Source organism: Ictalurus punctatus, chromosome 18 (assembly GCF_001660625.3).
Source record: "Ictalurus punctatus breed USDA103 chromosome 18, Coco_2.0, whole genome shotgun sequence".
Classification (NCBI taxonomy): Eukaryota; Metazoa; Chordata; class Actinopteri; order Siluriformes; family Ictaluridae; genus Ictalurus; species Ictalurus punctatus.
The window spans coordinates 4,906,076-4,919,751 of NC_030433.2; the positions used below are offsets into that span (position 1 = coordinate 4,906,076).

At 40.2% G+C, this 13,676-nt stretch overlaps 1 protein-coding gene across 1 annotated transcript; it reads right to left on the reverse strand.

The window, feature by feature from the left end:
• Positions 1-198: 198 nt before the first annotated feature.
• On the reverse strand, positions 199-13,363 carry dcaf12 (DDB1 and CUL4 associated factor 12). Its single transcript, XM_017492132.3, has 9 exons — positions 13,034-13,363; positions 7,668-7,958; positions 6,129-6,398; positions 5,882-5,942; positions 4,044-4,237; positions 3,873-3,938; positions 3,605-3,767; positions 3,334-3,512; positions 199-1,859 (listed from the first exon to the last, which is right to left on the reverse strand). Exons 1-9 carry the CDS (start codon positions 13,088-13,090, stop codon positions 1,701-1,703), a joined length of 1,440 nt encoding a protein of 479 aa, XP_017347621.2. The 5' UTR covers positions 13,091-13,363; the 3' UTR covers positions 199-1,700.
• Positions 13,364-13,676: the final 313 nt, after the last annotated feature.

Sequence of the window (13,676 nt, forward strand, 5' to 3'; positions counted from 1 at the left end):
GCTGTGCGCGTTCACGACACAACCATGGAGTGCACGGCGCCCCCAACCTTCAATATTCTCCTATCTGTGCTATCCTGCTCTAATGCTTTAATAAATAAATAAATATATAAATAAATAAATAAATAAATAAATACAAATAAAAAACACCACCACAGCAGCTGCTCTGTGTACAGAAATAAGACACAATGCAAAATCAAATATGGAAGAAAAATACATCAATAGACTTTTATTCATTATTTTCTCTTTAAACAGTTCCTGGAATCGTTTTGCCTTGTTTCACATACCCCCCCCCAACCCAGACAATTGTAAAAACACTCAGGTAGTGTGTATAAAAAAAGAGGGCACCACCAAAATTATGACGGTTAGTCCACACACATACACACACACACACACACACACACACACACACACACACACACACACAGAGACAGACCGACACTTTCAAACATTTACATAAAATGTATTCTCTCTCTATAAGATTTTCAAATATGTGTACACATTTATATATAAAATACATTTTAAAAGTGATGGTTATTCATTTAATATAGGGTCTTAACCACAATCTGCTCTATTTGTTCTAGTTTTTTTTTTTCTTCCTTAGCAATGATCCATGAAGGTTTCGTGTTTAAAAAGAAAAGTCGACTCGCAAAAGTCTTTCACAGAAAGACTCAGGAAAGGCAACGATGTAACGGACTACTGCTCTGCCTCTGCTCAAAAAGAGAGGAAGAGGAGCTGAATCGTCTTCCCCTGACTGGAGCTCAGAAGCAACACTGCTGACGAAAACGACTGTATTTCAGCAGCACGAGCGCTAGCGACGTACGAGGGCAGGAAATAAATTATAGCTGCTGAAAGAAAAACACAACAGTGTTGCCGATGTGACGTGTGCGTTAGGTTAGTCTTACTCACAAAGCAAAAAGACAATCCAAATTAAAAAAAAAAAAAAAAAAAAAAATATCTCATACTCCACCCACTATCAGAGGAAACAAACAAACAAAAAAATATCCGTTGATGATGTTGTCCGTGTTTCATTCAGACATCATCTCTGGGTTTTGTCTGTTTGCAATCATCAGTCTCTCTGTGATCATCATGGCATAATATGACACAACAAAACTAAAAGTTAAGTTCTGCTACCAGACAGTCTTTTTTTTTTTCTTTTTTTTTTGCTCTTCTTCCATGTACTTCAGTCCACTGCAAGCAAGAGCTTGGCAGATTACGGGCTCATCAAATAGTCCACACCAAAATAACAGACTTTCTCCGCACCTCCAATCTTCGAGACGCGGTACATGAAACGCTGCAAAACAAAAAAAACGGTACAAACTGATCGAGCAGCCAAGATCCTGGAAAGGCTGTTAAATAGTTTTGTATCTTTACGCTTTGTCAGAGTCCTGAGGCGAGTCTCCGACCGAGGACTAGGTCTGAGGCACAGGCCTCGCTGCTGCTCGAAACTCTGCTTCATCACACACTTAAAAGAAATGAGGAGCCAAGAAAGACAGCACATGAATGAGAAACAGAAGAGGCAGACAAATTTTACTAATACACAAACATTTAAAATAAAAAATAAAAAAAGTGATGAGAAGCACGTTGACGCTCCTGAGTCCAATGAAAGAAGAAACAGACAGATGAATGAAGACAGACAGACAGAGAGCTGCGGTGATGATCGGTATGTATAGTGAAGCTTAACAGCGACAGAGCTGAGAAAGCTAGCTCCAGAGCCCGGCGTAATTTCCATGCAGCCCCGAGCAGAGAGGTCCACCGGCCACAAACAGCTTGGTTCCAGAGTCGTCGTAGCAATGTGTGTAGACGGCGTTGGGAAAGGAGCTGATATCGGAGAAATAGCTTCTCCATGTTTCGTCATGGTTCTAGGACACAAAGACAATAAAGTGTTGCTTATGAGAGTCTTATTCAAAACATCCTGGAGGATTCAAAGCCCGTTCCCAGAGAATACCTTAATCAGATTTTATTATATTCAAACAGACAGGGAGAGAGACAGAAACAGAAAGACAGAGAGAGATACACAGTCAGAGGCCCTGGCATTAACACGAGTCCTGGGTGATTGGATCGTAAGTGGTCAGTGTTAAGTACAGGTGTGAATGGGGTCAAATGTGTCTGGAAGATGCATGGTGATCCAATCTAATCTCAAACCCCATACAGAGCTGGTCTAGGGACGCATATGGCCACATAACATTTCTAGCGTGAACACAGATGCATCTCGATGCTTCCTGGACAGCAACAGAGGACCAACTAAATGATAATATTGTTGCCCTGGATGAAAAATACATAATTAATCAGCGAGACTGCTTGGCAATCACACTCGACGGTAGAGCTCTCTGCTGCTAGGCTAAAGGATTAAGACGATGCTATGACACGCAGTTCGTTCGTCGTCTCGTCTCTCATTCGTTTACAAGCATGAAACGTCTATAAAAAGCTACGCGAGATATGATTCATGGGACGTTTCTGCCTGAAAATGAATGTAGTGGAAGGCTGCTGTAATAATCGTGTGGAACAGCCTTTCTCCAGTGGAACCGATGCATGAAATCCGATCGCAAGTGGCCGCTGGAGACTCGCTCGTAATTTCAACGACTGTGCGTCCCGTCTGTCCACTTGTGATCCGATCACCCAGCGTGCGTGTTAACGCCAGGTGTGAACAGGGCCAAAGAAAGAGACGGACAGAATCAGATTGACGGACAGAAAGAGAAACAAGCACACTTACAGACAGCGACTACGTTTACACGTACATCAATAGTCTGATATTAATTGGAATTTGGCAATATTCTAATTAGCGTTGAGTCACGAAGGCCGCAATCTGACTGCCCGTATCCTTGATTCCCCAAGTTCTGACGGTTCCCACCCATGGAATATGCCTGTTTTAATCAGAAACGTAAACACTTTATTCAGAAAGGAGATACACATGCGCATGCTCAGTCCATAAGGAATTCTGGGTAGCGACGGCAGCATCTTGAATCTCCCAGGGAAATAACGGCGGGAAAGGAAAAAGCCCAGGTGTAGCTCAGCGTACCTACGACAACCGTGTATACAGCGATAACCCGATGCCTGTGAGCAGTATTCGGAATATCGCAACCCAAATATAGCCCTCAAACGGAATTTGATGTGCGTGTAAATGTAGTCAGTGAGAAGAGAAAGAGAGACAGGTAGACAGAAATGTTTTTTAAAAAAAAAGACAGAGAGAAAGACGGAGAAAGAAACAGGGAGAGAGACAGAGAGGACAAGATCATTTTGTGAATCTATGAAAGAAAGAATGTGACTATGTACACATTACATACGTACATGCATACATGTTATATAAAAGTAGAAGATAACAAAGCAGCACTGTACCAGCCAGCCTCTCCCCGTGGTTAGCTTGAGGATGCCGTCTGCTGGGGTCTTCCGGTACCCGCCGGGTGAATTGGATGGACCATCGAGGAACCGCTGAGCCCTGATGTCGTAGAAGAGCAGGGAGCCTTGGCCTGTGCCTACGGTCACTATGTGCTCGTAGAAGCTGACGGAGCGAATTCCTGTTCGCACATCACGTATATACAAGATTCAACGACTACATAAAAACTCTGATGAGAGAGAGCGAATAAAGGTGTATGATGGTGGAACATACCACTGCCACGTTCTCTGGAGCTCACAGACTTGATGTTTTGGGAAGACTGCCGAGGATCGAGGAAGGACACGTGCGCCTGGGAGCCGACCGCGTATACGGACCAGTCCAGACCGTACGCCAGGCACACGTTCTCTTTGCAGTACGGAAGCTTCGTCGAGAGCTCCTGAAAACCAAGAACAGTGTAATAAGAATGAGAAATGTAAATAAGAATACTTGCAGGAATAAGCACAGGAGAGAGGGCTATGCTGCAGAAGGAAGAATACTCTACCTTACACAGGTTGTCCTCGGCCTTCCATAAATGAAAATATCCGTCTAGAGAAACAGCACCCAGCTCCTGACAGAACACAAGCAAGGTATGTGTAAAAACAAAACAAAGCTAAAAACATTGTTTACATAATTTATAAATCAAGTACCTTGAGCGGTGACGACGGAGACTGACCTTATGGCTGTTATTGAAGGCTAGGGCTCGCACTTTACAGTTGTACGGATGGGTGTACTCCTTAGGGATGTCTTTAAGGGCACGGTGGGAGATGTGGGCATAGCTGGGGACCCCTTCCTCAACCTGCTGTTTCTCTGCCAGACTTAGCACCTCTTCAGAGACCTCCCACAGACCCATGGAGCCATCCCGAGAACCTAACACAAAACACACACACACACACACACAAAAAAAAAAAAATAAAAAAAAAAAAAAACACTTTGAGACCGAAATACGTTTCTCTTTTGCATGTATACCTTAATCACAAGTCCCAGCATTTAAAAATGTTCTAATTCCTAAAAAGTCAAAAGGGACATTTAAAGTGTGTTTAATGATTTGATTTTAATGATTTAAATCTGATCGCTCGAACCACATCAGGAGGTGGTCTGGGACGCCTTCCAGACGAAACTGGACAAGTCTAAATGCATCTGGTTGTTGAAACCCCATACATCGGTGCTTTTCTCCTCCCAAACGGAAGTACGTCACTCGCTTTAGCCGTGCTAAATGACGGCACACCGGCAGAGATGAGTGTGCCTCCTCATTAAATTGCTTTGCAGGCTAAGGAAAAGGTCCGACGCCATATTCGGAAACTGGATAGATAGTCTTGTTCCGTAAAAGAGAACCGCACTATCTCACCAGTATTTACGCCGAGCTTTCGTCCAGGTATCTCGTTGGGTTTTAAAATTCAGTACTGCCGACAGCAAAAATGCTGCACATGATAAGTGATATACTGGCGAGTTTAATTCGCTTGGTTTTTATTACGTTTAAAGTATTTAGCAGACGCCCTTATCCGGAGCTACTTATAGAAGAGCTTTAGAGTTTCTATCAAAAACTCCTCCTCATGCTAGTTTATGAGGTCAGGAACCTAGGTCAAGAACATCATGTTAAACCCGGTGACCTTTTTATTATTATTGGCATTAATTAAAGGATATGTGAATTAAGAAAGTGAGCAGACATAAAGCTAAATAAATTAAGACAAAATCAAATGAATCATTCGCTTACAGCAAAAGAAATCCCGCTGTAAAAACGGAGGAGGGCTGGGCCTGTCTGCGTAGAGCCGTAAACAAAAACCCTCAGCTGACGTAAGATTCAGCACTCGCTATTTATTATTAATATTATATATTGTCAAAGATGTTTTTTTTTTTTTTAGCATAGCAGCAAGTCAAAATAATGTCCACTTCTGCCTTTTGACCTTCATCGATTATTGGGTGCTCCCAGCTGTCTCAGCACTTTTACGGATATATGCAAATATATGGAAATATGCATTAACTATATGCAAATATAACGAAAATCAGCCTTTCCAAAACTTGTCTGAAAATCTGTTCGGTTTGGCTTAGGCAAAACATTTGCACACGACTTTAACTGTTGGGGAAAAAGATGGAGTAAATCTGGTGCATGGTATTTTTAACTTGGATTTGCTAAACGGCATATAAAGAACGGGGCACAGATCTTCAGTGTCTTTGTCTGTCGTCGCTGTATACATTTGCATCACTGAGCAGCTTAATAAAAGGAGGCTGCTCAGAGCTTTAGTGATTTAGTGAAGCCTTCTTAACTAAAAATAAATTGGTTACAGCAGACTAGCTGTCACGATCATATAAGAACCATGAGCATTCATGATGTGTGAGCTGTTTAGTTCATGTCAGCACAAACAGTCCTACAGGCAGCATTTTTGTTTCTACTCAAAACAAAGTCCATGGTCAGCAAATGGTCAGCTGCTGGTATGTCTTTTGACCGGTACACAGATTTGTTGTATGAAGGATTAAATCTGCCGAGCAGACAGACGTTAAATGCAAGCCTGTTACCTGATACAGCCATTGTGTCACTGATCCAGGCAATGGAAAAGATCCAGTCATTGTGACCATCCTGAAAAAAAATGAAAATAAAATAATAAGAAAGCAGTAATATTTCTCATTCTAATTAAGCTTATACAAAATGCAAAACATTAAATTCTAACACCCCCCCCCACACTCACACACACTTCCCCATTTGTCAATAAAGACTAATAGACGTGCAAAGTAAAACTAAGATGTCCACTGAAAGCAGACTCACGTCGCCGACGCAGACGGGGTCCAGTGTGGGCAGTCGATAGACAGCCAGGCTGTTCGGGTTATCTCCTCCGGTAGCCAGTAGGGTACGTGAAGGGTTGAGCTCGATGGCGTGGATGCCACAGCCCTGCTGGGCATCCAGTCCACTAGCTAATCCTGGGTTTTGAAAGCCCGGGTTGCCTATCACACCCATGCCTAGGGAGCCCTGTCCCTCTCTGTCCTTTAGCATCGGGATCCGGGTAATCTGGCCTGTGAGCACGTCTACCACAAACAGCTGAACAAACAGAAGGACAATAAAACAATACAGAGGACGATGTAAAAAAAATTGCTTAAACTTGCAATATTTGGTTAAAATAAAGAAATGAAAAAAAAATCTTAAAAAAAAAAAAAAAAACAACAAAACTATTAGTGACAAATTTCAGCAAAATACATCAAATACTGTGACAAAAGGGGAGGAGCTAGGAAGTGAAGACAGGAAGACTAAAAAACATAAAAATACGAGGCAGAAAAACAGAAATAAGCAGCACCCTAAAATTTTACCGTTGAGGTCATAAGCTTACATACGCCATGCAGAATCTGCAAAATGTTCATTAATAAAACAAAAAATAAGAGAGATCATAAATATTACATTTTGGTTTGTTTTTTTATTTAGTACTGCCCTAAATAATCAGTTTCATTTCACACAACAGATTTACCATTTCACACAACATATGTTTACACACAGATGTTTACATATAGTCCACAAGACCCAATAATAACTGAACTCACACAAATGAGCCAGTTCAAAAAACCAGTGCATACACTCGATTTTTAATCCTGTGTGTTGTTACCTGGATGATAAACGACTGTGTTTATGTTTTGTGAGAGTTGGTCACGAGTCCCGTGTTTGTCCTGAGCAGTTAAACTGCCCACTGGTCCTGCACATTATTTGCTTTTCTAGCATCTTCTGCGTATTTAACCCCTTTCCAACAGCGGCTATATGATGTCGAGATCCATCTTTTCACGCCGAGGACAACTGAGGGACTCGTACACAACTATTACAAAAAGGTGCAAACATTCACTGATGCTCAAGAAGGCAAAGTTTACAGATAACTCAGGGCAAATAAAAGACAAAATGCACATTTTATGATGCCTTTTTATTATTATTATTATTATTATTATTATTATTAATAGTAATAATAATAATATTTAGCAGATTCTGCAAAATCAGGTGTATGTAAACTTTTGACCTCAATTGTAAAACTATTGTTTTATTTAAAAAATAAATAGTAATAATAAACTGTGTTGGCTGTACGCTTTTATTACTATATTACCTCCCCAACAGAGTTTTTAGACTGGTGATGGTATTTCCATGACCTAGTGAACTAGTATCAGGACGAATTTATTGCTAAAGACTTCGAAGCACTTCTGTAAGGCGCTCTGGATAAGGGCGTCTGCCAAATGCTATAAACGTAACGTAAATGTAGCTGCACACTGTTTATCAAGCAGCGGAGAACATTCCCAGTTTAGCACGGTGCTGCAAACAGAAACACTCAGATCTCACCGTGTTGCACTTGGTCCCGCACACCACCTGACGCTGACTGAGCCACTGAGAGGCAAACACCTTGTTGAGGCAGCCCAGGGAGAACTCGCGCTCTCGGAGGATTCCTGGGATGCGCCCTGCAGCGAAGCCACGCAAGCTGCGCTGGAACCTCCACTCGTGCTGCTTCTGTGGACGAAATTCCCGTCCGCGGATGGCGGACACCATTGACTGACGGCCCTGCCACCACTGCTGGGCATGACGTGATGAAGAGGACACACGGGCACGCTTATACACAGACTGGCACCAATCAAGCTAAAGAAGATAAAAGGCACGGTTAGCAGCTGTTTCCTCATTATTTCTCAAGAGTATAACAAGCTTCATTCGTATCGCATCTTCATTTAATCCACTCAATCTTTTTTTTTTTTTAACAGCAATTTGACATAAAGGGACACTAAATGATCTTGTAACAGAAACAGATGGTCTTAACAACATTTTTAACAAGACAGTGCAGGCATATTACCGCAGTACAGCAAGTAAACAACTGATTACAGAACCAAAATTAGGGGAAACAACCTCCTAAAATAAGATATGGTTAACATTTGAGAAAACATAGACCTAGTAGTGTTAAAACATTATTTTGTTACTTGAATATACCGTCTCAAACATTCTATAAGAATGAGTAAAGCTTGAGACTTGATTCATTTATCACATACTAGTACACTCAATAGGGGATCACATGGGAAAAGCGAAATATATAAAAATAGAAGTTCAATATACGCCGCAAAGTTACACACGATGTTCCGACCTCAGGATATTATGTGGCCCGTAGAGTGTCTGTAAAATCGGTCCCTCCAGGATTTTTGCGATCACAGAAGTTAACTTGCAATTTTTCGAAATGACACGCGTTCAGGGAAAGCCCTCTTCGATTCGCGTGCGTCGAACATGAGTACAGATAAAAGGTCACATTTATCAACAAAGACCGTGCAAAACTATTTCGTGCGATTTCACCAGTCCAAGTAGTTTTCCGCAAAAAAAGCATACAAAAACTCTGCAAGTTGCGTCACGAATTTTGAAAATAGTCGCGATAAAATTAAACATTTATGGTCGCAACAATCACAAACAAGTATTCTGGATTGGAAAGATTAAAAAAGAAAGAGTGACAGTCACAATGTGACAGACAGTGGTTCAGAAGAAACCCTGTAATGATGATAATGATGCCCTTCAAACGAGACGAACAAAACAGAATTCAGACTGGTAGGACATCGAGTATCTAGGCAAAGGGCTACATCTCTGTACAGACGCAAACGGAAGTGGCTGTATAACTAGCGGCGGTCGGCTGCTAGTTTTTAGGCCCGTAAACAAATACACCCACGCACTGACCTGACTGAACCTAGAAGAAAAGAATGACATTTGAAAGCTTCTGGCACAAAGTTATTTTAGTACAAAACTGTACCTGAATCACCTCTTAAATGAGACCTATTCTTAGCGCAGATGCAAAGAGAAAAACGTCCTGATTTCAATAATAAAATGTGCGACCCTGCACGATAGAACTGGCCGTTATAATGAACTACATCTGAGCCTCACACTTTATACAGTTGTGCTCATAAATTTACATACGCCTTACAGAACTTGCAAAAATGTTAATAATTGAAAAAAATAAGACGCATCATTAAAATTGCGTCGTGTTCTTTATTGAGTCCTGTGCTAAATAAGCTATTTCACATAATCGATGTTTACATATAGTCCACAAGACCCAATAATAACTGAATTTACCAAATGAACCAGTTTATAAAAAAAAAAAAAAAAAAAAAAAAAAAAAAAAAAAAAAAAAAAAAAAACACAGTACACACGCTTGATTCTTAATACCGTATCCTGTTACCTGGATGATCAACGACTGTTTTTATGTTTTGTGAAAGTTGTTCATGAGTCTCTTGTTTGTCCTGAGTAGTTAAACTGCCCACTGTTATCCAGAAAAATCCTCCAGGTCCTGCACATTCTTTACTTTTCCAGCATCTTCTGCGTATTTAAATCCTCTCCTACAAACGATGTTCAGATCCATCTTTTCACACTGACAACTGAAGGACTCGTACACAACTATTACAGAAGATGCAAACATTCGCTGATTCTCAAGAAGGCAGCACGGTACATTAAGAGCCAGAGGGGTGTAAACTTTTGAACAGGATAATCGGATTGTAAATTGCTATTTTGTTTGAATATCTTTTCCGGTTTAGTACTGCCTTCAGAAGCTACACAAGATAGTTTCCCAGAAGACATAAAGAATAATTTATACCACTATATAATATAACATGAATAATTTTATAGGCTTGAATAAATAAATAAATAGATAGATAGATAAATAAATAAATAAAACTGAGCCTGAGGGCGCTGTGGTATACGGTATTGTGATAGCCCCGCATGGGGAGAGGAGGAGAAATGAAACGCAGTCACACGTTTCTCTGACGAATACTTTAATACTTTTAAGTGTAGTATACCACAAGCCTAGAACACTTTGAAAGAAATATCAGTGGGACGGTAATATAAATATTAAATAAAATAAAATAAACGCGGCTTGGTGACACACCTGGAGTTGGCTCCCGAGTTTTGTAGGCTAGTGTTTTCCAGTATAACACAAAGCTGACATGATATGGCTTCAACCAAATTTATTGGTTCACCTCTCTCCCTCTCTCTTTAGGCACGAATCCAAAAGGTTCCGAGATTGCCGATGTAACATTCGGTTTCCCAACAAGATTCATCGCAGCGGCAGAACCCGAAGCGAAATCGCAGAACTCGCCTGACTGGATTTTGCAGCGCTCAAACAAACCCGCGCCAAACTAACAGAACACCATAGAAGGCGGTTGATTATGATTACGTAATTAGTGTATTAATATAAAATCTTCCGCTATATGGTAGGCCGTAAATACAAATTAATATAGCAGCTGTTAATAATTATTATTACACTTGTACACAAAACATCGTCTGGGAAATGACTTATGCTTGCGGTTAGTTAAAAAAAAAATTAAAAAAACGCTCGTGTTCCATTTGAGACAATACTACCCTTCGTAAAACTCGTACACTAGACGGCAGAGCGCATAGTGTAAGTGTATAGTACGTCATTCAGGACAAAACTTTGGTCTGTACTCTCCAATGTGTGTTTTCGGAAGAGAAGTAACGCAATGAGTGTGCAGACCAGCTAATCAATAATGAGAATCGTTGACAATGATTTTCATAATCGATTTGTTATAGCTCTACTTGTGATTGCAACAACCAACAAACATTATACATGATACTTTATGATCACGTTATAATGGTTAAAAAGAACTGTTCAGTAGCTTTCAAACACCACCATATACATGGTGCTGAGACTTAAGCTGCCCACAAGAGCGACCACTGGACAACGGCCATTTTAGCCAACTTTGGAGCTCGGTTTCTGCCACAGAGCTCATTATTGCTGCGTCCCAATTTGCCTACTACTCTTCCCAAACAACTTTCAAGATTAGAATTAGTGTGTCCCAAATCGTAGCATGCTGAAATCCCAAAAGGTACCCGGATGGTCTACTACTTCCAGGAGATACAGATCCGCTAATATTGCCCACAACTCCTTGTGCGAGGAGTTTTGTGACTGTTTGCTTCGCCAAATTCAACCTGCAAACATGGTGCGTTTTAGAAAGGTGTAAATGAAATATGGGGGAAAAAAAAAACACGAATCAAGGGAATGGTAAATTAAAATCTATACAAACTATAGAAATATATAAATAATATATCTATATAAATAACGAATGAAGCAACGAGGAGTTTGTTTACGGTGACGGCGTGCGTAACTAGGCGACAACTTTCTCTTCCGTTACATGACGTGTCAGTACTTGCATACTCTTGCTACGCACTCAAAAGTACGTACTTTTTCCTTCACAAAAAGTGCATGTACTTTTGGTGCATAGTATAAGTTGGCGAATTGAGACACGGAATATGTTTCAATTTCCAACCCTTTGTTTGTTATTAATCAAAACAATTGGACAAAATTTATACATTTTTTATTAAATTTATTTTAAAACGACATGTTGAACCTGTAATAACTTTTGTGTACGATATTACACCACTGTTCATATCGATTTTTACTTCATTACTTTTAATTTTACCCAAACACACCATGTTTTCACAGTTTCACGATTCTGAATTTTTTTTTTTTTAAAGTAGCCTTTTCGGTCAACGGTTTTCTTCATCCGTATTTCGTTCACGTTTCCCAGCGACTCAAAACGCTAAGGCGGTATAGTGAATCGATTCACTACACCCCTAACAGCTCGTCGTAATGCAAAGCACCAAGTCCTCAGTCCTGAAGGAAACTTACTGACAAAAGCATCGACACTGGAGACTCCTTCCTTAAACGTAAAACAAGCCTCTCCTTACAGAAACCTTTGCATCCTATCAATGCTTAGATGCTTTCTTTTTGTTTTAAAATGTATACACAGTGTCATCAATCGAATGTCAATGGAAAACAGTGAGAGGAAATAAAGAAAGAAAGAAAGAAGAGTAGTTTACAAATATTCCAACTGAAACATATTTAATGTATGGACTTTTCCCTTTAACAGAGACTTGATTAAACATACAAATAGTTGCTTTTTTTTTTTTTTTTTTTTTAAATGCCTCAAATTTTCTGCTCATAGTTTTTTGTTGTTGTTTTTTGGGAATAAAGTAAAGATCACTGACTGACACACATACACACACAGACACTTATAAACATATATCTACTGAATTTATACCAAACTAGCAGGTTGTAAACAACACTCCACACAGCTAGCCTCTACCAATTATACGAAAACCTAAAGCAGATATTACTACTCCTCGCTCAGCTTTCTTTCTTTTTTTTTTTTTATAGCTCTAGCTAGCTAACTACAGATAACACAACAGTTTTATTATTTATTAACTAGCCTCTCATGTATGCTAACACGTGAACCTTGCTAATCAGGGTCAGAGGTGTTAGCCTAGTTACATAACTGTTAAATTAACGTTGGATGTACTCGAGGTGTCGGCTTTACCCGGAGGTCGGTTACGTTTAAATGTATTTATTTTTTAATTTATATTTTGAACATTCAATTAATTACGAGAATAACACTATAGCGCTAGTTAGCCTACTAGCCGGTCACTGTTAGCAATAGTACATTATGGTATGGTTATTATTGTGGTCTGGCTAAATCAGTCAATATTAGCTGTGGTGTTTTTTATTTTATTTTTTATTTTTAACGCTAATAAACCTCTTTAAAGAGCTGTCAGTTAACGTTAAACCAGGTTATGATTCTAAATAATCAGTTAAAAAAAAGAGCGCTCATGCTAGCTAGCTAGCTAAACAGCGCTAGTTGCGTCCAGTAGCCCGATTTAGCCGATACAGAACCTACCTGTTGTTCCTTGAGCTCCCCTGCCTTCCTTTTCCTGCTAACTGTTTTTCTCGCCATAATCCGACACACACAGGTCCCTCACCCACATGGAGGGCAGTACGAGCGACGCTGAGAAGTGGGGCATATAACGGCGCTGACGGCGGGGGTTTAATTAAGTGATGTGGATGTTAATATCCTTTAAGGCCTTATCAGCTAGCCCAGTTGCTATGGCTGAAATGTTTGCTACTGACTCCGCCCTTCGTTGCAACGTCATCATATTCCGTTCTATATATATATATTTTTTTTTCTTTTTTTTCTATTCAAACGTCATCACCAACCGCAGCACGGTACGTTGCTCAGGTCAAACGTCGAAAGGTCGAAAGTCTTCCCCACCCGTATTCAGATAAACCCCGCCTATTGGCTAACAGCAGCTGATTGGACAGTTTGTTGATAAGGACCAAATACTAACCAATCGTAGAGTTGAAGGCGGTTCGTTTCTTTGAATACGAGTGGAAAAGAAACACCATGTGTAGAAGGCGAACCTGTGCATTTCCGGTGTTTACCAATGTGATATATGTATTAATTTAAATTATAACTAAAGGAAAAGGAAAGGAATGGGATGTTCTGAGGGCACATATGGGAGGGATTATCAGGTGTCCACAAA